This window comes from Scyliorhinus canicula, chromosome 15 (genome assembly GCF_902713615.1).
Source record: "Scyliorhinus canicula chromosome 15, sScyCan1.1, whole genome shotgun sequence".
Classification (NCBI taxonomy): Eukaryota; Metazoa; Chordata; class Chondrichthyes; order Carcharhiniformes; family Scyliorhinidae; genus Scyliorhinus; species Scyliorhinus canicula.
The window spans coordinates 4,648,715-4,674,719 of record NC_052160.1 but is presented as its reverse complement, the minus strand read 5'-3'; the positions used below and the strand labels follow the sequence as shown (position 1 = coordinate 4,674,719).

Genomic DNA, 26,005 nt, shown 5'->3' with positions numbered 1-26,005 from the left:
TCAAAATGGAGCTGGTCGCCAGGGACAAAATTCAGTTTAAAAACTGCACAAAGGTTACTTCACAGTGAGGCAGGGGGCTTTCATTCCATTAAATAAGCAACTTTTGAATCCATGCCCAGGGGAGTGCATTGTAACCCACAAAAATTACAACCAGCGTGGCTTCAGAATGAGTTATAGTATCAGCCATTCCATAATGGCCCACATATTGGGGCCGAGTGATGAAGGAGTGGCTCTTGCCATTCACCTCATGTACACTCGCCTATAGGTTTAGTGCACTTCTCATCTGGCAGCACCCTCTACTGACTCGTGTCTTGAGAAAAACTAAATAGAAACTACATTCAAAACATTATACAGGAAGGATTGGAAAATACATAAGAGCAAACTAAGAAAACTACAGTGAAATACAAATCTGAGACCAGTCACATTAATGTGTCAAGGCTAGAGGGGCTGTTCCGCAGGAACCATCAATTACTTTGCCATTAAAAGCTTAAGTTACTGAACATGCCCCGGCCTTTTCAGCCATGTATAGCAAGAATAGGGGACAATTTACCATAATTTGCCCCATGAGTGTATATCAGTGAAGACTGCAACAGCACAATCTGTGTGGGGCAGCGTAGCACCGATTTTACTCTTGGATTTTCACATTTAACTGCACATCTGTGGCTGCATTTAGACCCCTGCACATCCTGTTTTACCAATGTATAAAAAAAAAAATCTCCTGAACAGGCTATTACAATGTTGCAGATTTAAATGGATCTTGATGATTGGCAGACAGCTGATGAATATAATGATCACCATTAACCCTCACAGCGGCACAGTTAGATTTGATCTGTCATATGCTATTTAGTTCAGTTAACACAGCACTTTCCAGTTTTGATGGAACCTTCTACTAACTGGCTAAAATAGCCAATACATATATTTTAAAAATGAATTCCCATCCCCAAGACCTAGTCTCACTAGAGACAGACAGAACAGTAAGAAGGATAATGTTGAGCATTCGAAAGGGGGGCGTGGGAGGAAAGAGAATAATAATAATAATCGCCTATTGTCACAAGTAGGCTTCAATGAAGTTAGGGGAAGGGATTGAATTTAAACTTTTTGTATTTTCGGGTTCATTTAAAAATAATGGGGCATTTATCACTGCAACTTGTCCCACAATCACAGTGTGCCAAAAACAACCAGCAGTCCTCAGGAGACTAACGTGCAGCAGGTCTCTGGAAAGGGTTAAACAAAAAGACTATTTCACAGTTTAAGAGCAACAGATAACTTGCAATCAATGGGCACACTTACCTGTGGTATAGCAATAAGGAGATCCTCTATGCTTGCATACCCATATACTTTAGGCTGTAGTACTTCACCTGTGTACTTGTGGTAAGTAGAGGGAAATTCTGCCAGGAAAATCTGCTGGTAGTGGTAGGTGTGTAGCAAGGCTCGCACATTTTTAGCAAACTGGTATACCTTGGTAAGTTTCACAAATTCTTCTCCTGTGTCCTCAGTGACTATCTGTCACAAATAAACCAAAAAATGTAATGTTCAATAACCAGCGTTACTCCCCATCCAAATCCTGTTTACATTGCTGCAACACTACTAAGAAAACGGGACAAACTACACATGTCAACAACCATGAAATTAATCTTTTTAAAAATTTTTTTACAGCCCTCTTTAAATGCTATATCCTTGAGGTAGACTCCAATGTTAGGGTTATGAACTTTACTTTTTAAATTCAGTGAAGATTTAATTCCAGCTCACATTGTAGAAAGGAAGATGTTTATTGCACTACATGATACAAAATGATAGCACATTCCATACAAAGCCAATGTAATTACTCAAACTGGGAGATGACACTGCAGATGACACTAAGATGAGTGGTAAAGCGAAAAGTGCAGAGGATACTAGAAGTCTGCAGAGGGATTTGGATAGGTTAAGTGAATGGGCTCGGGTCTGGCAGATGGAATACAATGTTGACAAATGTGAGGTTATCCATTTTGGTAGGAATAACAGCAAACGGGATTATTATTTAAACGATAAAATATTAAAGCATGCCGCTGTGCAGAGAAGACCTGGGTGTGCTAGTGCATGAGTCACACAAGGTTGGTTTACAGGTGCAACAGGTGATTAAGAAAGCAAATGGAATTTTGTCCTTCATTGCTAGAGGGATGGAATTTAAGACTAGGGAGGTTATGCTGCAATTGTATAAGGTGTTAGTGAGGCCACACCTGGAGTATTGTGTTCAGTTTTGGTCTCCTTACTTGAGAAAGGACGTACTGGCACTGGAGGGTGTGCAGAGGAGATTCACTAGGTTAATCCCAGAGCTGAAGGGGTTGGATTATGAGGAGAGGTTGAGTAGACTGGGACTGTACTCGTTGGAATTTAGAAGGATGAGGGGGGATCTTATAGAAACATTTTAAATTATGAAGGGAATAGATAGGATAGATAGATGCGGGCAGGTTGTTTCCACTGGCGGGTGAAAGCAGAACTAGGGGACATAGCCTCAAAATAAGGGGAAGTAGATTTAGGACTGAGTTTAGGAGAAACTTCTTCACCCAAAGGGTTGTGAATCTATGGAATTCCTTGCCCAGTGAAGCAGTTGAGGCTCCTTCATTACATGTTTTTAAGGTAAAGATAGATAGTTTTTTGAAGAATAAAAGGGATTAAGGGTTATGGTGTTCGGGCCGGAAAGTGGACCTGAGTCCACAAAAGATCAGCCATGATCTCATTGAATGGCAGAGCAGGCTCGAGGGGCCAGATGGCCTACTCCTGCTCCTAGTTCTTATGTTCTTAAGAGGAATAGCAATGTGATTTGGAATATCCTCTTCAAAACAAGGCACTGTGTAAACAAGCACTTTGATCAGGATTTCCCAGACTTGGTCACATCACTAAAACTTTGGCAACCTAAAGAAGCCAGCTTTGTGTAGATGAAGGGTACATAATTAACATCAGCACCAGTCTGGCACATCCTGACAGTCCAATGCTGGAGGAATTTGCAGGTCTATTGTTCTCTCACTTGTGCAAACTGAAACAGAAACAGTATCGTTGAGGCGATGAACCTTTAATACATAACCATGCAAAGGAAAACAGAAATTGTACTATTCATATGTCCAATGCGATTTAGATAGGAAGTGTCCTCTGCCCCCCTCACCCAAGGCAAAGCCCCCCCCCCCCCCCCCCCCCCCCCCCAGCCCGGTTGTATATCCTTAGGATACCGAAGAAAACTAACTCAAGTCAAACATTTTCAGATGGGTCAAGGTTATTCTCATCAGAAACCTCAGGAAAGGACACATCTGTTCTTCAATTTAGTCATGGAGCAGATAGGAGTATAAAATCTACAGTGTAGAAGGAGGCCATTCGGCCCATCGAGTCTGCACCAGCCCTTGGCAAGAGCATCCCACTTAAGCCCAAACCTTCAGCCCATCCCCATAACCCAACCTAACCTTTTTGGACACTAAGGGCAATTTAGCATGGTCAATCCACCTAACCTGCACATCTTTGGACTGTGGGAGGAAACCGGAGCACCCAGAGGAAACCCACGCAGGCATGGGTGAATGTGCAAACTCCACAGACACATAGGAAGTGAACATCTTAAGGACAGGGTCAGGAGGTGAATATGCAGCAATTTCTATTTGCTCTATTGTGATATGAAATAAAAGATGCTTTTATACAGTGCCAGAAATAATCCTATAACAAAGCTTAGAGAATTTCAGAATTCGTACCTCAACCAGGTACGGCAAACTCTTCAACAATTCTGACAAAGACATGAAACCATATTCAGATGGGACAAGAGGATTTCCGTATGAAGCATCAAAATGTTTCTTAAGATCGTCGACTTTGAGGGGTGAGACATCATCCAGAGACATCAACAGCACTAGAAGTTGAGCAGTTAGAGTGCGGAGGGACTTCCTGTTTATCAGCTGGAGCTGCTTTCCTGCTGGTGTGCTGGCAATCTTTTGGTTGAGGGAAGAAAAGTTATACTTAATTAGGAGATGCTCAAATAAAAATCTCAACGGGGGAAGTCACTAAAGTAACCATATAACATACCTTTGCAACATGGCAGAGTTTCTGCATAAGCTCTGCCACAGTGTTAACGTCATAGTCTTGAAGGCGCAGAGTATATCCATAAGTATTGTTATACTCCAGGAGGAAATCCGAAAGTGTCATACAATTGTCCTTTTGTGATCTGAGCAATTTAACAAGTTGGGCCGTCAATGCTTTAATTTGCTCATTTTCTGTTAAAACAAGGATTTTTTCATCCCCACACTCCAGAACCTGTAGACAACATCATTTGCATAATTAACATATTTAGAGTTCACAAATGCAGTGCGCTTTCTGAAAGTATAATCTCGGGTACTCAACTGCTCGCTATCGTCAGATTAGAACATCATCGATATTACGATGCCGGACCGGACTGACAGGGGCCTCAATCCCTTTTTTTAATCATTTGTAATACTGTGAGGAAAGAGTACTTCACTCCAGTAACGATTCCACACATAAATAGGGATATGGTATATTAAACAAACATTATTATTAACACAGTATTAGACTATCTTTAACAGCACAAAAATGTACCTTACAATTACCAATTAAACAATGCTGAACACTAAAATGAAACACTTGTAATTCCGAACTGCTACTTTCTTCATCTCCAATCAAGCAAAACCCATCATAGGTCAAAACCCATTTTTCAATAAGTTAGCAAACACAAGATTATTTGACAACCTCTGGATAAAGAATTCCTTTAAAAGACTGCTTGGAGAGAGTGGAGAAAGAGAGAGATCCTGTCAGATTAATGCTTAATCTCTGACAGCCTTCTGCAGAAACTGTTCTTCAGCTCCCAGCAATACTAACAACTATCTGCTAGAGACCTGGTTCCTCCCATTCATTACATCATCCCCATTCCACTCAAATCTTTATGATCTACTTGCTGAAGTTTTAAACACAATGTCACTAATTATCTACTCCCTGGAAATCATTTTTGTAAACATAAGCATGGCCTGAAATAACAATGATCTAACTTTCACAATACCATGATTGCACTTTCTGCAGCCAGTGTCTTTCTTTTAATCCAGGATTTTAAAAATCATTACTGCACCAGATGCACATAATACAACATATATAAGAAATTCCTACATTCATCACACCATTATGGTTAGAGGAACACACAGGGCTGAAATCTCATCTAAAAACAGCTGCATGTGGGTGTGAAAAGCATTAAATTATTATTACAGATATTATAGAATTTACAGTACAGGAGGCCATTCGGCCCATTGAGTCTGCATCGGCTCTTGGAAAGAGCACCCTTCCCAACCCCACACCTCCACCCTATCCCCATAACCCAGTAACCCCACCCAACACTAAGGGCAATTTTGGACACGAAGGGCAGTTTATCATGGCCAATCCACCTAACCTGCACATCTTTGGACTGTGGGAGGAAACCAGAGCACCCGGAGGAAACCCACGCACACACGGGGAGGATGTGCAGACTCCGCACAGACAGTGACCCAAGCCGGAATTGAACCTGGGACCCTGGAGCTGTGAAGCAATTGTGCTATCCACAATGCTACCGTGCTGCCCAGATTAAATTAGCCAACCAAAGCACCATTATGCAGTAAAATTCACATATCTTAGCATTTAATTACATCGATATTTGTATATCATTTAATAAACACATGAAAATAGTATAGCAAATGCAGCCTCTTGACACAGGATACCGAATGTGCATGTCCAATTCAAGAAAACATCAATAGAGATGGGCCTGAATCAAAGTGGACCATTTCAGAGTTACAGACACAGCTCTTGAGAAAATGAATTTAAACAAGGCCATTTTTTTTAGCTTATAAACTTTACTGGTTGGTCAAAAAATATCTGTACTCATTCTATTGTCCTAGGCTTAACCATCTTCAGCTTCTTCCCTCCACAAGGACAGAACTGAGGATATTCGCTGATGATTCCACAACGTTCAGCACCATTTGGGTGTCTTCAGATACTGAAGCAGTCCATGCATATATGCAGCATGACCTGGATAATAGGCTTGGTCTTATAAGTGAGAAGCAATATTCACAACACCCAAATGTCTGGCAATGACACCTCCAACAAGAGAGAATCCAACCAGCTCCCATATAGCATTATAGCATTACCATCACTAATCCTCCCTCCATCAACATCCTGGGGCGACCAGAAACTGATCCAGCCACATAAATGCTGTGGTTATAAAAGCAAGTCCGAGACTGGGAATTCTGCAGACAGTAACTCACCTCCTAACTCTCCAAAGCCTGTCCACCAGCTACAAGGCACATGTCAGGAATCTAATGGAATAGTTTCCATTTGCCTGGATGAGTAGAACTCCAAAAGATCAACACCATGCAGGACAAATTAGCTCACGTGATTGGCATCCCTTCCACAAACATTCACTCTCCCGACCACCAACGTACACTGGCAGCAGGATGCAGCATATACAAGATGCAATGCAACAACTTACCAAGGCTCCTTCAACAACACCTTCCAAACAGTGACCTCTGGCACATAAAAGGACAAGGGCAGCAGATGCATGGGAACACCACCATCCTGCAAGTTCCTCTCCAAGCCACACACCATCCTGACATGGAACAAAATCGCCGTTCCTTCACTGTCGCTGTGTCAAAATCCTAAACTCCTTCCCAAACAGCACTGCGAGTGCACCTACACCATATGGACTGCAGCTGCTGAAGAAGGCAGCTCACCGCCACCTTTGAGGGAAATTAGGGATAGACAATAGAAATGCTGGCCTACATACAGAGAACAATTAAAAAAAAATTATAATGAGTGGTGACCATATTGAAGCATATGAGATCCTGAAGGGACTCAATCAGGTGGGTGCTTGACCTTGTGGGAGACTAGAACTAGGGACAGATTTTAAAAATAAAGGGTGCCCCATTTAATTTGGAGATTAGGAGACATTTATTCTCTCTCAAGAGCATGGTGAATCTTTTGAACTTTTCCCCAGGGAGGGGTGGAGGAAGGGTCAATGAATATTTGTTAAGGCGGACGTAGATAGATTCTTGGCGATCGCGAGTCAAAGGTTATCGGGGGTAGGTGGGAATGTGGAATTGAGGTCACAATAATCCATGCTCATATTGAATGGTGGAGCAGGCTCAAGGAGGTGAATGACCCAATCTTGCTCCTAATTCATTGGATCATTATTACAACTTCAGGCTCCTGATACTGAGTATGCATAAATGACAAGCCAGGGTGACTTAAAAGAATGGGCATCATTTTAATTTAACTGCAATGTCAGAGCATGGTTTGCATTTCGAGAACTTGTTTAAGTCCTGTTTGAATGCCAGCATATTCCGGACTTACTGCAGTTAGCTGTCAAGTTCACATGCCCGTGCACTCACCTGCAACACATCAGGTATAGCTTCAAACAATTCCATGAGTTTGTTAAATCCGTAGTAAGTTAGCTTGCACTGACGTCCAAAGTGGTGGTGGTATGCGGGTATAAATCTACTGAAGGGCATACGGCAATGCGACTGATGGCGCAGTAAATCCACAACCTCTTTTGCAAACTGCTTTGTCCTCTCTATTTCTTCTGGTGTACGTTCTAGAATAAAATTCAATAACTTATCAAAGATTGAACCAGTTTGCAGTTTTCTAAAGCATTAAATTTTATTCAATAGCAACATTAAACCAACAGCATACTGAAGTGAAACTACAAATAGAAGATGTACAACCTGGACCAGTTCTAAAAACATAATGAGCTACCTTTGATTTAACCCAGTCAATTGATGAATGCAAATTTTTAAATTTATTTTTTCAATGTGTGTGTATATATGTATATACCATAGTACAAAACACAAATTTTGAAATAAAAGATAATTTCAAACACTTTTCGACACCATCTAGTGGTCTGAGGCTGTAATCTGCCTTGTTACAGGCATCTCAATACATTCAGATTTCCATTCTAAACGTTATATACCATTTATGAAGCTGTTTATGTAGCTGTATGGCAACTGAAATTATGGCACTGGACTTGGAATCGAGGTTGCAAATTCAAATCCTTAACAAGATGCGAAACTGAATTCATTGAACTAGTTCATTTGTGGGCATGATAAAATGAAGATTGCTAGATGGTTAGTTCGCCAATTTCCTTCAGAAAATGGAAAATTCCACCTCTACCCACGACAGTCGGCATCAGCTATGCCAGACTATATGGTTGATTCATGGCATTAGAGTAACCAGGAATGCTAATAAATCCCAACATATGAAAATCATAACAGGAAATGTGTGCATACAAGACAAGACTATAACTTCATCAGCTGTTAAGGATAGGTTGGGTTAACTTTTTTCTTCATGCCATTACAGCTCAAAATTCTACTTTTCTATACTTTCCCTGCACCCAGAGGTCCACAATCCTTTTAGAAGATGAGGAAGGCATAAAATACCATAGAGGTAACTTGGGAGTGGGCAACTGACACACGTTACCGCCCTTTTTCCACCACCTCCCTCCCTCCCCGCGGACTATGGCCACATAGCAAACTTTTCACAGAAATACAGGATTGTGAACAATCACGTGACGCAATCTACCGTTACTCCAAAATATTGTTCCCTACTTCATGAAACTCAGCACCAATCTATCCACCCATGAACAGCATGAAGTCCTCCCCAGCCTGTGTCAGCAAAGTAAATCTCAGGAGGCGGAATTAAAGTGGTCAGAGACTTGCTACTCCTTGCATTTTACACACAATATTGGTGGAGTACCTGGTTTAACAGGAACTCATTTTTATTTAAATTAAACATGCCAAACATAATTCTTACTCTTACAAGGGGCTGGTTTAGCTCACTGGGCTAAATCGTTGGCTTTTAAAGCAGACTAAGCAGGCCAGCAGCACGGTTCGATTCCCGTACCAGCCTCCCCGGACAGGCGCCAGAATGTGCCGACTAGGGGCTTTTCACAGTAACTTCATTGAAGCCTACTCGTGACAATAAGCGATTTTCATTTTCATTATGACAATATAGACCAGTTTTTAAAAAAAAAATTAGCACCTCGCTTTGGGATAGAAATCACAGTGTCATCATCTTGTTGCGATACGCAAATTGTAGTATCTGACATTTCTGAAAGAAGATCAGCCAGTTCACACACACCATAGTCGGTGACATTCCAGTCCTTCGAAAAACACCTAGCAGAATCAAGACATGTAGAAAATTTAATCCAATATAGGCTTCCCCACAGTACAATCTTTATCTCACCGTTACTTGATTGAGCACCTTCATTCAGGAAGACTGTTCTGAGTTACCAACTGCCACACAAGAGTCATTTGAAGTGTCACACAACACACATGGATGTTCGACTGAATTGCGACAGGCTGATGCTTCAGTATCACGTGGGGCCAGAAGGCCTTCTCTTGCACATACTTTGCAAATGAAGACCATCATGCCCACCCTGAGGAACAACCTATCTAACAGGTCTAGGTTCACTGTTCAACTCTCCGTCTTTCATACACAAAGGCACGAGTCAACAACATGAAAGATAATTAATTAGGTATGTGGAAAGAAAGGGCCGAAACATGTTAGCAGTCATTTAGTGACAAACTTTTTTTTTTTGAAAAGTGATTTCCATTCAGATGAAAATAAGGAAGGATTCAGAATACTAAACTGTCCAGATGTGGCACACACACACAAGAAAATGTAACAAAAAGGATATAATTCACCACCGTGCTGAAGATGATCTGGTTAGGCTGGGACAGACAGAGGCAGTTAGATGTTAAGGTGCCAAGATGGAAACATTCCATTCCTCATTAAAATAAATCACATGAAAATAACTGAAATTTAAATAACTAAACTGAATTGCAGAATTTTAGGATCACACGTACCAATGATATGCTTGTCCAAATTCTTTTATGAAAACCTGTTTACTGGCTTGAGATTTGAGAAGTTTAAGTAGATCTTGGGTAAAGCGCTTTACTTGTGCTCGATGAGTCAAGGTAAGTAGACGTTTAGCACCCAAGCCAAGGATCTATAATAAATCATACGACAAAAGTGATTCAGACTGCAATGGTTAGTTCCTTGAAGGGCAGACCCAAAAACATGCGTGACTTACATTAACAAGTTATGGTCAGAACATTTCCAAGAATATCCGCAGGTTTTCAATACATTTTGTTTATTCATTCAATTAACCAACAACATTTAGCTCAATTAAAAAATTTTTTTCATGATATCACATTGTAATCCCTTTTCAGTTTAGATACATTGTTTGTGGATTTGGGAGACTACAAAGGGCAGCAGCACAGTGGTTAGCACTTCGCAGCGCCAGGGTTCAATTCCCGGCTCGAGTCAGTGCCTGTGCGGAGTCTGCACGTTCTCCCCGTGTCTTTGTGGGTTTCCTCCGGGTGCTCCGGTTTCCTCCCACAGTCCCGAAAGACGTGTTGTTAGGTGAACTGAACATTCCAAATTCTCCCTGTGTACCCAAACAAGCGCCGGAGTGTGGCGACTAGGGGCTTTTCACAGTAACTTCATTGCTGTGCTAATGTATGCCTACTTGAGACACCAATAAAGATCATTAAAAAAAGCACATACACCTTCACGGATATCAGAAATCAAGGTCAAGCAACTCCATTACAGCCAGCTGTATTGAAGAAGTTGTCAAGAGGCCGAGAATGAGACAAGTGCACCATCAAAAAAGACGGTAGCAGTGATATAGAAGAGGCCAACCAACACTGCAGGACAGGTAGAGATGGACAAAAGCCAAGTCCTTACAATTCTAAGATTGTAACACAGGAAGTAAGGGTAAACGTGAACAGGAAGAAGTAGTGCAGGCATCCACAAGACTTAATAGACAGAAACACAAAAACTTTATAGATGGAAATTCAATTCCCTATCTTTCCAATAGTAGTTTCAGGACCAATTAGCTTCTCTTTCAATCATAAGAACCGTCTAAAATTATTCAATATATCATTTTAGATTTTTTTTTAACCTTCCAAGATTTAAAAGCTCAGACTACAAAAAGTGCAATTTTTGCCTCCACATCTTAGCTCAATCTCACCGAAAATGTGGATTACAGGAACTAGTAATACACATTTAGCATTTTTAAAAAATTCACTGCATTCATTAAAACAATAATCTAGTAAGCATTTTCAAAACTCTGCCGACTGGTAGAAAGAGCCTCGAACTGTGGTTTACGATTAAAACTAATTTCTGTGACACAAAGCTCACCTGCAAAACATGAGGTACTGCTTCCAGCAACTCCACTAGTTTGGAATAGCCATAGTCTGAAACTCTGCACTGCTTCCCAAAATGATGATGGTAGATTGGGATGAATTTATGCTGACAGATGAGACAGTGAGCCTGGTTCTTTAGGAGATCGATTACTTCTCTACTAAACTGAATAAGCTGAGGATTTCCTACTGGACTCTTACAGCGCAGCAACCAGGGATCTATAGAACAGAATACAGAGTGTTCACTGGATTCAGCACGTCAGGTGTGAGAATAGGAAAAAGTACGATAATTAAATTATTAGTTCTGATGAAATTGTTCCACAGTAATAGCTCAATAGCAGAGTTAAAAACCCCAAATTTTACCAGAGTCCGCTCAGTTTTCATGATGAAAACTGATAGCAGCATCTTGTAATCAAGACTTGGTTAACAAACAAATATATTTTCTATGCAAGGTGCTTGCCATTTTATATGGACGTTTTTCATTGCAAGTGGGGGTTAAAGTTGGAGACGGGTTAAGATATTAGACAACTTAAAAAGATCTGACAGCACCCCTTCAAATCAGGTAGCTGATGTGAGCTTGAACTAGTTGATACAGCATACGCTTGAAATCCAATTTAAAACAGCGAATAAATTCTGTAGTAACGCAAAAGCACCATAACAAAGATACCCTAATACCTTAAATTCCTGAAATGAGGTCATGATCCAGCCAATTTCAAATGCATATTCTGTCACGGCATCTAACCACACCTCGAATGTATTGGGTTTTCGTCTTCATGGTTCACCCTAGCAGTAACAAACGTGCCTTCCAATTGTGCCTTCAAGGTGGCTGTGCCAGATTTTAATCTTACTTGCCTCTATAAGGTCCTCTCCAATGTCTTAAATGGCGAAGAATCTTTCTCTATCTCCACGTAACTCAGTTTCTCTAACCGTGGGATAGAATTTTATAGCATTTTGCTGAACCAGTTTCATGCACAGGCAATTTATTGGTAACTAGAATTAATGAAACATTTTAAGATGCTCAACTAGGCCAAAGTTGCTGTACACCTTCAGCATGGTGACTTTTATAGCCTTGTTTGCTGCTGTCTAATGCAGGATATGGAATTCAAAATCACAGCCATTTAATTGTTCAGGTTTCACCCTTTAGAAGATGTTAGAATTCAGGAACAAGGGAAAATTGGACACAGCAATCCAGTGTAATGCCCAAATGAGGGGTAGGGTGATGCTCGTAATTATTCACAATAGATCAAAGCACATCCATAAATAGACGAGCATCATTTCTCTCTTCCCCACTGTCTCACAAAACCCTCTTCTAAATATAATGTTGACATGTTGGTTTGTCAAATGCTACCAGTGTCTTCTTAAAAAAAATAGCCATTACTTTAGTGATTCAATTCTATGTCAGCTAACTAATTATCCATCAATTAAATGCCTTTCATTTGTGTTTATTTTCCATTAAAGTTCCTATATCCACATCCATAAATGAAACGTTATGCTGCTGTGTCATGGGATCATACAGTGCCACAATAGCAGTAGGTGCAATTACAATGCAGCACCTCTGCTAGTTTGTTACAAAGGTGAGACTTATAAACCTATATTAGAAATATTACGATAAATGCATGGCTAAGATGGGAGTGAATTATATCCATCTTGGACCGATTATCCACCGTGCCCCAACTCTATTCTTGGTTTTGACTGGAGAGCAATTCCACAGCAGAAGACTAGTTCAAAGATTTAAGGTGAAAACTTTATATGAAAATTATAAAATTAGTACAGATGCACAGGTGGTGGAAACATTCACAGAATAAATCAGAATAACCATAGCAGTGGGGGTGGCATGGTGCGCAGTGGTTAGCCCTGCTGCCTCACGGCACTGAGAACCCGGGTTCGACCTTGGGTCACTGTCTGTGTGGAGTTTGCACGTTCTCCCAGTGTCTTCTGGGTCTCACCCCCACAACCCAAAGATGTGCAGGGTAGGTGAATTGGCCACGCTAAGTTGCCCCTTAATTGGGGAAAAAACAAATTGGGTCTAAATTTATATATATTTTTTAAATAACCAAAGCAATTATGCTTGCTCTCTGAAGACAGCAGGACAAGTAGATAAGGTGGTTTAAAGGCAGCCTATGGAATTCTTGCCTCTGTCAACTTGAATACAAGAGCGTGGAGGTTATACTGGAGCTGTACAAAATACTGGTTCGGCCCCAGCTAGAATACTGCGTACAGTTCTGGTCACCACACCATAGAAAGTGATTGCACTGGAGAGGGTGCAGAGGAGATTCACCAGGATGCTGGCCGGGCTGGACTGCTTCAGCTTTCGAGAGAGAGGCTGGAACAGAGAAGGCTGAGGGGAGACCTGGTTGAGGACATAGATAGGGTGGATAGGAGGGTACTTGTTCCCTTAGTGGAGGGGTCAATAATCAGGGGGGCAGAGATTTAAGATAATGGGGAGGAGGTTTAGAGGAGATGTAGGAAAACCTTTTTCACGTAGAGGGTGGTTGGAATGTGGAACTCACTGTCTGAAAGGTGGTAGAGGTGGGAACCCTCACAACATAGATGAGCAGTATTGAAATGCCACTGCATACAAGGCTAGGGAGCAAATGCTGGAAAACGCGATAAGAATAGTTAGGTGCATGGTGGTCGGCATGGAAGTAATGGGCGAAAGGGCCTCTTTCCATGCTGTAAAATTATATGACTATATATATCTTACAGATTAATGTATACATTTCCTTTGCTTACTTTAAATAGTGAACTAGTATCAGCTTACCTGCATTAGGAGGTGGTGGCTTGTTCTGCACCCATTTTACAACTTTAATGCCATCCTGCGTAGTAACAATGTTAACACCAGGGACACAGGTAATGAGGTGCTCCAAAGGAACACCGCCCTCCCCCTCTTCCACTGTCCTCAGAATGGTAAACTCTGCAGCATAGCAGTCCAGGAAGCTAAAGAAATCAGTTAAGTCAAATTAAATAGTATTTATATATTGTAATAAAGCTAAAATTGAAATAAATCAACATATTAATTGAACAAATAAAACCCTGCACACTTATACAGAGCAAGGAGGCTTAGAAAGTTCATGTGAATACTGAAATTAAGTATGCTCAAAGCATGGGCTCAGATATTTTCAATCCTACTCGCTGCCCCTAGTGAGCAGTTCATTCTGTAACTGAGCTGGGGAGTCAGCGATGAGACCAACCTCAAAACCACCAGTGAAGAGATAGATTAGGGGCAGAAGTTTCCCTTTTTTATGCAGAGTATGGCAGCGGGCGGAAAAAACAGCATCGACGCCACCGGCCCCGGCTTTATCTGCCATATTGCTCAGAAATTAGTTTAAACACCTTGAAGGGGTGGGTCCCAGACGACACGCTGGTGGGGTGGGCTGATCAAGCTCCCCGCCAGCAACTCAGGGTGCTGTGTTTAGAGACCACCTGTTACACAAAAGTTGGAATGGACCCCCCAAATCCTCAGGTCCTACCTAATCATGACGACGCCCCCCCCCTCAAATCAGAATTTGTGTTATGTTACTGAGGCAGCGTAGAGATCGTGACGAGACTTCCTGATAATGTAAAACACGTTTTGGGCCTCACATGAGATTTTGAAGCTCCCGTCACCAACCCGCCTGAGAAACAGGAGTGAAATCCCAGCCTAGATAAAATTTACTTAAATAGAGAGAGCTCATGGAAAGGGAAGGCTTTGCTACAGGGAATGATTAATGGAGAAACGACTGCATCTAAAGGGAAAATGTAGATAAGATTTGTAGCAACGGGATAGAAAAGGCTAGAGGGAGAAAGTGAGGCAGTGGAGAACCTTGGAACTGCCACAATGAACAGCCAGTATGCACATGGGCCAAGTGGCTCCTATGCTCTCAACTTCCATGGGTTGATGAGTGGGATTGATCAGGAATTGTAGGTTTGATTCTCAACTAATCAGCCAAGTGGTTTCAGCTGGGACTGCAAAACTGCAATAATTGGCCTCAACATTCCTGGGATTGGGGAAGATGGGAAGAGGCCAGCAAGCTCCCAGTTCCTGAGTGATTGAGATACTCGCAAAATGTGTATTAATAGTTGAAGACGTGACTGGGTCGAGTAACAACTGTTTTAACACAGAGGTGGCATTAAATATTGTCGCCAACCTTGCGTGCAGGAACACAGTGGATGTGATTTAACGGGGAGGTTCTAAGTGTCATATCAGGCGGGACTTCCCGGCTGCGAGCGGATCCGGCTGCCCCGCCGGCTGCGAGCGGATCCGGCTGCCCCGCCGGCTGCGAGCGGATCCGGCTGCCCCGCCGGCTGCGAGCGGATCCGGCTGCCCCGCCGGCTGCGAGCGGATCCGGCTGCCCCGCTGGCTGGTTCACTGGAACTGCACCCGGCAGCTCCTAGCTGGGAGAGCTACTTAAACACTCTCTCCGGACTCACTCCCAGGCAGCACACGACCATGGTACCGTGTGGACCTGCTCCACACTTCGGCGACACCAACCTGGCCAGGCCACTGGACTCCATGGAGACGAGATGTGACACCCTGTTCCTGCGAGGGGGTTGGAAGACCAGCAACAGGGCCAACAATGTCACCTGGGAGGCAGTGGCAGTTTGGGCAGCGTGACCAGGAGGACCGCTGTCCGATATCAGGAGACGATCAACAACTCCACCGGGCCACTGGGGTAAGTTAACACCAGTCCCCTGGCATCAGTCCCACCTGCCACCACCTTGACCTCCAGCCGCATCAAGCATACAACTCACAATGCCCTCTTTACCTCCGCAAGAGAACATGGCCCATAACAGGTGGGAAAGGGCCCAGATGGGCGCAGGGGTTCCGGACCTATGAGCCCTCACCTGCGAAGAATGAGCTCTGGAGATTGTGGGGTTGACCAAGGAGAGAGTGGTCACCGACAGAGGGGTTGGCCTGCACCACAGAGGTGAGGATCCATCCAGATGACCTGCCTCAAGTGAGGGAGGCTCAGTGGAGACCACCAGCGACTCATCACAGCTATCCCCAACCTTCCACCAGTGCAGAGACCCACGCCTCAGTGGGCGACATTAGTGGACAGGCTTCTGGGGCACAATCTGGTGAGTACCCCACAGTTGCAGATACACATCAGGTGGAGGCAGGAATATCCAATGGAGTCAGTAGTCAGAGGTCTGCTGGATCCCAGTACTGAAGTCCCAGTCAGATGCCGAGCCTCTGGACAGGGTTGTCCAGGAGCTAACGTAGACACTGGGGCACAGCCACGAGATTCAGGAAGGGATGTCAGTTTACTCCAGCTAGTGCATAGCTGATTGGAGGATGCCCAAAGGCTACGGGCACAGGAGATGGCACCAGCAATGAGTGGCACTGAGGCCAACACTGCTAAGGCAGTGACCACAGTGGAAAGCCTAGAGCTCGACATCAACATCATGTCCCCATCACTGAGGGACATGTCCCAGACCGAGGAGGACATTGCCGAGGCACTGCATGGCATGCCCCAGTCACCGAGGAGTATCGGCAAGGGCATCATCGCCATGGTGCCAACAACAGGGAGGGTCCCGGACCAGCTGAGCCGGATGATGCAGAGGCCTTTGGAGCTCACAGCAGTTGCCTCTCCATTCCATGGAAACCCGCAGGATTCTACGAGCACCAACCAGAGGCGGAAGAGCTAGAGGCGGACCTGGGGCCTGCCACCAAGGAGCCAACAGCGGTCTCTACCTCTCCCCTCCTGACACCAGCACGTCTTATGGTCAGCAGGAAGAACAGTGATGCCAGTGACACTGGAAAGTCAGCCGAGACTCTGGCTCCAGGCCCCCAGAGGACACCTGTTAAAGGCATCAAAGGCCACAGGGCAGGTGAAGCAGCATGCTGCCTCATCCTCTGATGTGCATCCTGGGGATACACCTAGACCTAATGGTAAAGCACAGAAGATGCAGAAGATTGAGGAGCACTGAACGGGCATGGGGGTGAGGGGTTACACCATCTATAGCTTTTGAGCAGTCTGATGCACCGCTCAATGGCACAGACACATTTTTAAAAATAGCAGCAGAAACGGTGCCTGTGCGACCTCCTGCTGGAGAGGCCATTAGATTGGCCTTCCATCTCGTTAATGAGATGGAGATTACTCTTCATTGGTCTCTATTGGTGTCTCGCAACATCTACGAGGTCCTGGAACCAGTGGAGATGGCCGGTTAGATCGCTAACCGATTCAAGCCCACTGCAAATCCAAATTTCGGTATCTCCCGCAATTTAACCGACGGGCCTGGATCTGCACCGGGCACACGCAGTTGTTGATTGCACCCAGTTTCTGTGTCCCATTTAATTCCAAGTGATCTGCTGACACTACTGGTCAGTCAGGGAACTGCAGCAAAGCTAAAATGTTTAATCATCGCCAATCTCAAGAAGGAACAAGAAATAATTGAAGGAAAGAATTATGGAACGCTTTTTGAACAGTGAACATATTTGAGCTTCAGATAGTCAAGATTTTGGCCGTATACAAAAATTCTTTCTGGCAATTGCCTGCGATGCTATACGTCACTGCTCGGGTTTTAAACAATTTAAAATGGAAAGCACATTCACCCTGTGTTTGCATGGGTTTCGCCCCCACAACCCAAAGATGTGCAGGTTAGGTGGATTGGCCATGCTAAATTGCTCCTTAATTGGAAAAAAATTAATTGGGTACTCAAAAAAAAAAAAAAAAATTTTTTTATTAAAAAGAATTGACATTAAAAATTTAGATACATCCTTTATTAATGCCTAACAAAAGTCTGCATTACTTTGCCTCGAATAAATTCAAGGACCCAACCTGCACTACCTCTGGGGAAGAGAATTTCACACACCAATAACTAGAAATAGGATAATCAGTTAATTAACTTAAAAGTTGCTGTTTGGTCTATAAGAAGGTGAATTTTGAATCAGCTTTAAACAAGGTTCTACTTGGACTTATTTGCAGCTGGAGCTTGTTAATTAGTTAATTGCATTAGGCCAGTTTTCAGAAGCTAGAGTCACAGTATAAATAGGAGCTAGTTACAGTGCAGACTTTGTTTGCACTGGAGTGCTGAGCTTGTGGCATTGGAGTGCTACAGTGAGAGTTTGGTGACTGAGGGAGTGCTGAGCTTGTGGCATTGGAGTGCTACAGTGAGAGTTTGGTGACTGAGGGAGTGCTGAGCTTGTGGCATTGGAGTGCTACAGTGAGAGTTTGGTGACTGAGGGAGTGCTGAGCTTGTGGCATTGGAGTGCTACAGTGAGAGTTTGGTGACTGAGGGAGTGCTGAGCTTGTGGCATTGGAGTGCTACAGTGAGAGTTTGGTGACTGAGGGAGTGCTGAGCTTGTGGCATTGGAGTGCTACAGTGAGAGTTTGGTGACTGAGGGAGTGCTAAGCTTGTGGCATTTGAGTGCTACAGTGAGAGTTTGGTGACTGAGAGAGTTAGGTGAGGAGGGAGTAAGGTGCTCCTTACATTTCATTTCCTATATTTATCAAAGAGCGTGAAGGGAGCCAGGAGTTTAGAGTACAGCTGACTGGAAGTAGAGTCGGAGGGCGGAGGTCCAGTTGGTCCAAGGGGCAGCTAATTCTGTAAAGTAAGAGGGGATGGAGGCTAGGGCAGTTGCATGCTCCTCCTGTAGGATGTGGGTGGTGAGGGATACCACTGGTGTCCCCGCTGACTATACCTGCGGGATGTGCACCCAACTCCAGCTCCTCAGAGACCGTGTTAAGGTACTGGAGCTGGATGAACTTCGGATCATCCGGGAGGCAGAGGGGGTCATAGAGAAGAGTTACAGGGAGGTAGCCACACCAAAGGTACTGGACAAGAGTAGCTGGGTTACAGTCAGGGGAAAGAAAACTAACAGGCAGACAGTGCAGGGATCCCTCGTGGCCATTCCCCTTCAAAACAAGTATACCGTTTTGGATGCTGTTGGGGGGGGGGATGACCTACTGGGGGAAGGCCCCAGCGGCCAGGTCTCTGGCACTGAGTCTGGCTCTGGGGATCAGAAGGGAAGGGGGGAGCATAGAAAAGCAATAGTAATAGGAGATTCAATGGTTAGGGGAATAGATAGGAGATTCTGTGGTCGCGAGGGAGACTCCCGAAAGGTATGTTGCCTCCCGGGTGCCAGGGATGTCTCTGATCGTGTCTTCAGGATCCTGAAGGGGGAGGGTGAGCAGCCAGAAGTCGTGGTGCACATTGGTACCAACGATGTAGGTAGGAAAAAGGGTGTGGAGGTAATAAACAAGTTTAGGGAGTTAGGCTGGAAGTTAAAGGCCAGGACAGACAGAGTTGTCATCTCTGGTTTGTTGCCGGTGCCACGTGATAGCGAGGCTAGGAATAGGGAGAGAGTGCAGTTGAACACGTGGCTGCAGGAATGGTGTAGGAGGGAGGGCTTCAGGTATTTGGATAATTGGAGTGCATTCTGGGGAAGGTGGGACCTGTACAAGCAGGACGGGTTGCATCTGAACCAGAGGGGCACCAATATCCTGGGGGGGGGGGGGGGGGGGGGGGAGGTTTTCTAGTACTCTTCGGGAGGGTTTAAACTAATTTGGCAGGGGAATGGGAACCGGATCTGTAGTCCAGCAACTAAGTCAGGAAGCCAAAGCACGTAGTGATGCAGTGGGGAAGGTAACAATGAGAAAGGAGAGTACTTGCAGGCAAGGAGATGGGTTGAAGTGTGTATACTTTAATGCAAGAAGCATCAGGAATAAGGTGGATGAACTTAAGGCATGGATCTGTACTTGGGACTACGATGTGGTGGCCATCACGGAAACTTGGATAGAAGAGGGGCAGAAATGGTTGTTGGAGGTCCCTGGTTATAGATGTTTTAACAAGATTAGGGAGGATGGTAAAAGAGGTGGGGGGGGTGGCATTGTTAATTAGAGATAGAATAACAGCTGCAGAAAGGCAGTTCGAGGGGGATCTGCCTACTGAGGTAATATGGGTTGAAGTTAGAAATAGGAAAGGAGCAGTCACCTTGTTGGGAGTTTTCTATAGGCCCCCCAATAGCAGCAGAGATGTGGAGGAACAGATTGGGAAACAGATTTTGGAAAGGTGCAGAAGTCACAGGGTAGTAGTCATGGGCGACTTCAACTTCCCAAACATTGAGTGGAAACTCTTTAGATCAAATAGTTTGGATGGGGTAGTGTTTGTGCAGTGTGTCCAGGAAGCTTTTCTAGCACAGTATGTAGATTGTCCGACCAGAGGGGAGGCCATATTGGATTTAGTACTTGGTAATGAACCAGGGCAGGTGATAGATTTGTTAGTGGGGGAGCATTTTGGAGATAGTGACCACAATTCTGTGACTTTCACTTTAGTAATGGAGAGGGATAGGTGCGAGCAACAGGGCAAGGTTTATAATTGGGGGAAGGGTAAATACAATGCTGTCAGACAAGAATTGAAGTGCAGAAGTTGGGAACATAGGCTGTCAGGGGAGGACACAAGTGAAATGTGGAACTTGTTCAAGGAACAGGTACTGCGTGTCTTTGATATGTATGTCCCTGTCAGGCAGGGAAGAGATGGTCGAGTGAGGGAACCATGGTTGACAAGAGAGGTTGAATGTCTTGTTAAGAGGAAGAAGGAGACTTATGTAAGGCTGAAGAAACAAGGTTCAGACAGGGCGCTGGAGGGATACAAGATAGCCAGGAGGGAACTGAAGAAAGGGATTAGGAGAGCTAAGAGAGGGCATGAAAAATCTTTGGCGGGTAGGATCAAGGAAAACCCCAAGGCCTTTTACACATATGTGAGAAATATGAGAATGACTAGAGCGAGGGTAGGTCCGATCAAGGACAGTAGCGGGAGGTTGTGTATTGAGTCTGAAGAGATAGGAGAGGTCTTGAACAAGTATTTTTCTTCAGTATTTACAAACAAGAGGGGCCATATTGTTGGAGAGGACAGCATGAAGCAGACTGATAAGCTTGAGGAGATACTTGTCAGGAAGGAAGATGTGTTGCGCGTTTTGAAAAACTTGAGGATAGACAAGTCCCCCGGGCCTGACGGGATATATCCAAGGATTCTATGGGAAGCAAGAAATGAAATTGCAGAGCCGTTGGCAATGATCTTTTCGTCCTCGCTGTCAACAGGGGTGGTACCAGAGGATTGGAGAGTGGCGAATGTCGTGCCCCTGTTCAAAGAAGGGAATAGGGATAACCCTGGGAATTACAGGCCAGTTAGTCTTACTTCGGTGGTAGGCAAAGTAATGGAAAGGGTACTGAGGGATAGGATTTCTGAGCATCTGGAAAGGCATTGCTTGATTAGGGATAGTCAGCACGGATTTGTGAGGGGTAGGTCTTGCCTTACAAGTCTTATTGAATTCTTTGAGGAGGTGACCAAGCATGTGGATGAAGGTAAAGCAGTGGATGTAGTGTACATGGATTTTGGTAAGGCATTTGATAAGGTTCCCCATGGTAGGCTTATGCAGAAAGTAAGGAGGCATGGGATAGTGGGAAATTTGGCCGGTTGGATAACAAACTGGCTAACCGATAGAAAGCAGAGAGTGGTGGTGGATGGCAAATATTCAGCCTGGAGCCCAGTTATCAGTGGCGTACCGCAGGGATCAGTTCTGGGTCCTCTGCTGTTTGTGATTTTCATTAACGACTTGGATGAGGGAGTTGAAGGGTGGGTCAGTAAATTTGCAGATGATACGAAGATTGGTGGAGTTGTGGATAGTGAGGAGGGCTGTTGTCGGCTTCAAAGAGACATAGATAGAATGCAGAGCTGGGCTGAGAAGTGGCAGATGGAGTTTAACCCTGACAAGTGTGAGGTTGTCCATTTTGGAAGGACAAATCTGAATGCGGAATACAGGGTTAATGGTAGGGTTCTTGGCAATGTGGAGGAGCAGAGAGATCTTGGGGTCTATGTTCATAGTTCTTTGAAAGTTGCCCAGAGAGTAGTGGGGGCATGGAATGCACTGCCTGTGGTAGTAGTTGAGTCGGAAAAGTTAGGGACCTTCAAGCGGCTATTGGATAGGTACTTGGATTAGGGTAGAATAATGGAGTGTAGGTTAACTTCTTAAGGGCAGCACGGTAGCATTGTGGATAGCACAATTGCTTCACAGCTCCAGGGTCCCAAGTTCGATTTCGACTTGGGCCAGTCTGTGTGGAGTCTGCACATCCCCCCCGTGACTGCGTGGGTTTCCTCCGGGTACTCCGGTTTCCTCCCACAGTCCAAAGATGTGCAGGTTGGGTGGATTGGCCATGAAAAATTGTCCAAAATTCTATGATTAACATAGGACAAAAGTTCGGCGCAACATCGTGGGCCGAAGGGCCTGTTCTGTGCTGTATTTCTCTTAAAAAAAAAACAAACAACCATTTGGGAGAAAACGTTTCTCCTCATCTCAGTCTGAAAGAGTCAGACTTCTTACTTTTAAACTAGGTTTCCTAGTTTTAATCTCCCATACCAGAAAAAACACGATCCAGATATCCACTCTATCAAATCCCCTCAGGATATTTTATGCTTCCATACGATCGCATCTCATTCTTCTGAACTCCAATGGGTACATGACTAACCCACAAGAAAACCCCTTCATCCCAGCAATGGATCCAGTGAACCTTCTCTGAACTGCTTCTGAAGCAATTATATATATTTTAATTAAGGAGGCAAAACTGCACGCCATACTCTTGATGTAGTCTCAGCAATGCCCTGTACAGCTTTAGTAAAACTTCCCTACTTTTATATTCCATTCCTCTTGCAATAAACCCCAACATTCCATATGAACATACAGTGCAGGAGGCCATTCGGCCCATTGAGTCGATTCTAGTACTCTTCGGGAGGGTTTAAACTAATTTGGCAGGGGAATGGGAACCGGATCTGTAGTCCAGCAACTAAGTCAGGAAGCCAAAGCACGTAGTGATGCAGTGGGGAAGGTAACAATGAGAAAGGAGAGTACTTGCAGGCAAGGAGATGGGTTGAAGTGTGTATACTTTAATGCAAGAAGCATCAGGAATAAGGTGGATGAACTTAAGGCATGGATCTGTACTTGGGACTACGATGTGGTGGCCATCACGGAAACTTGGATAGAAGAGGGGCAGAAATGGTTGTTGGAGGTCCCTGGTTATAGATGTTTTAACAAGATTAGGGAGGATGGTAAAAGAGGTGGGGGGGGTGGCATTGTTAATTAGAGATAGAATAACAGCTGCAGAAAGGCAGTTCGAGGGGGATCTGCCTACTGAGGTAATATGGGTTGAAGTTAGAAATAGGAAAGGAGCAGTCACCTTGTTGGGAGTTTTCTATAGGCCCCCCAATAGCAGCAGAGATGTGGAGGAACAGATTGGGAAACAGATTTTGGAAAGGTGCAGAAGTCACAGGGTAGTAGTCATGGGCGACTTCAACTTCCCAAACATTGAGTGGAAACTCTTTAGATCAAATAGTTTGGATGGGGTAGTGTTTGTGCAGTGTGTCCAGGAAGCTTTTCTAGCACAGTATGTAGATTGTCCGACCAGAGGGGAGGCCATATTGGATTTAGTACTTGGTAATGAACCAGGGCAGGTGATAGATTTGTTAGTGGGGGAGCATTTTGGAGATAGTGACCACAATTCTGTGACTTTCACTTTAGTAATGGAGAGGGATAGGTGCGAGCAACAGGGCAAGGTTTATAATTGGGGGAAGGGTAAATACAATGCTGTCAGACAAGAATTGAAGTGCAGAAGTTGGGAACATAGGCTGTCAGGGGAGGACACAAGTGAAATGTGGAACTTGTTCAAGGAACAGGTACTGCGTGTCTTTGATATGTATGTCCCTGTCAGGCAGGGAAGAGATGGTCGAGTGAGGGAACCATGGTTGACAAGAGAGGTTGAATGTCTTGTTAAGAGGAAGAAGGAGACTTATGTAAGGCTGAAGAAACAAGGTTCAGACAGGGCGCTGGAGGGATACAAGATAGCCAGGAGGGAACTGAAGAAAGGGATTAGGAGAGCTAAGAGAGGGCATGAAAAATCTTTGGCGGGTAGGATCAAGGAAAACCCCAAGGCCTTTTACACATATGTGAGAAATATGAGAATGACTAGAGCGAGGGTAGGTCCGATCAAGGACAGTAGCGGGAGGTTGTGTATTGAGTCTGAAGAGATAGGAGAGGTCTTGAACAAGTATTTTTCTTCAGTATTTACAAACAAGAGGGGCCATATTGTTGGAGAGGACAGCATGAAGCAGACTGATAAGCTTGAGGAGATACTTGTCAGGAAGGAAGATGTGTTGCGCGTTTTGAAAAACTTGAGGATAGACAAGTCCCCCGGGCCTGACGGGATATATCCAAGGATTCTATGGGAAGCAAGAAATGAAATTGCAGAGCCGTTGGCAATGATCTTTTCGTCCTCGCTGTCAACAGGGGTGGTACCAGAGGATTGGAGAGTGGCGAATGTCGTGCCCCTGTTCAAAGAAGGGAATAGGGATAACCCTGGGAATTACAGGCCAGTTAGTCTTACTTCGGTGGTAGGCAAAGTAATGGAAAGGGTACTGAGGGATAGGATTTCTGAGCATCTGGAAAGGCATTGCTTGATTAGGGATAGTCAGCACGGATTTGTGAGGGGTAGGTCTTGCCTTACAAGTCTTATTGAATTCTTTGAGGAGGTGACCAAGCATGTGGATGAAGGTAAAGCAGTGGATGTAGTGTACATGGATTTTGGTAAGGCATTTGATAAGGTTCCCCATGGTAGGCTTATGCAGAAAGTAAGGAGGCATGGGATAGTGGGAAATTTGGCCGGTTGGATAACAAACTGGCTAACCGATAGAAAGCAGAGAGTGGTGGTGGATGGCAAATATTCAGCCTGGAGCCCAGTTATCAGTGGCGTACCGCAGGGATCAGTTCTGGGTCCTCTGCTGTTTGTGATTTTCATTAACGACTTGGATGAGGGAGTTGAAGGGTGGGTCAGTAAATTTGCAGATGATACGAAGATTGGTGGAGTTGTGGATAGTGAGGAGGGCTGTTGTCGGCTTCAAAGAGACATAGATAGAATGCAGAGCTGGGCTGAGAAGTGGCAGATGGAGTTTAACCCTGACAAGTGTGAGGTTGTCCATTTTGGAAGGACAAATCTGAATGCGGAATACAGGGTTAATGGTAGGGTTCTTGGCAATGTGGAGGAGCAGAGAGATCTTGGGGTCTATGTTCATAGTTCTTTGAAAGTTGCCCAGAGAGTAGTGGGGGCATGGAATGCACTGCCTGTGGTAGTAGTTGAGTCGGAAAAGTTAGGGACCTTCAAGCGGCTATTGGATAGGTACTTGGATTAGGGTAGAATAATGGAGTGTAGGTTAACTTCTTAAGGGCAGCACGGTAGCATTGTGGATAGCACAATTGCTTCACAGCTCCAGGGTCCCAAGTTCGATTTCGACTTGGGCCAGTCTGTGTGGAGTCTGCACATCCCCCCCGTGACTGCGTGGGTTTCCTCCGGGTACTCCGGTTTCCTCCCACAGTCCAAAGATGTGCAGGTTGGGTGGATTGGCCATGAAAAATTGTCCAAAATTCTATGATTAACATAGGACAAAAGTTCGGCGCAACATCGTGGGCCGAAGGGCCTGTTCTGTGCTGTATTTCTCTTAAAAAAAAACAAACAACCATTTGGGAGAAAACGTTTCTCCTCATCTCAGTCTGAAAGAGTCAGACTTCTTACTTTTAAACTAGGTTTCCTAGTTTTAATCTCCCATACCAGAAAAAACACGATCCAGATATCCACTCTATCAAATCCCCTCAGGATATTTTATGCTTCCATACGATCGCATCTCATTCTTCTGAACTCCAATGGGTACATGACTAACCCACAAGAAAACCCCTTCATCCCAGCAATGGATCCAGTGAACCTTCTCTGAACTGCTTCTGAAGCAATTATATATATTTTAATTAAGGAGGCAAAACTGCACGCCATACTCTTGATGTAGTTTCAGCAATGCCCTGTACA

The 26,005-nt window shown here is 44.4% G+C and overlaps 1 protein-coding gene across 4 annotated transcripts in view; it reads right to left on the bottom strand.

Moving 5' to 3' along the window:
* Positions 1-26,005, bottom strand: part of LOC119979124 (meiosis regulator and mRNA stability factor 1) — a 61,025-nt gene that overhangs the window by 6,030 nt on the left and 28,990 nt on the right. For all 4 annotated transcript variants that reach the window (XM_038821135.1, XM_038821134.1, XM_038821137.1 and 1 more), the window contains 8 exons: positions 13,945-14,120; positions 11,182-11,402; positions 9,843-9,985; positions 9,016-9,149; positions 7,371-7,573; positions 4,036-4,263; positions 3,711-3,941; positions 1,291-1,503 (listed from right to left, as the gene is read on the bottom strand). In XM_038821135.1, coding sequence (XP_038677063.1) covers positions 1,291-1,503; positions 3,711-3,941; positions 4,036-4,263; positions 7,371-7,573; positions 9,016-9,149; positions 9,843-9,985; positions 11,182-11,402; positions 13,945-14,120 — 1,549 coding nt within the window. The remainder of the gene's footprint in view (positions 1-1,290; positions 1,504-3,710; positions 3,942-4,035; positions 4,264-7,370; positions 7,574-9,015; positions 9,150-9,842; positions 9,986-11,181; positions 11,403-13,944; positions 14,121-26,005) is intronic.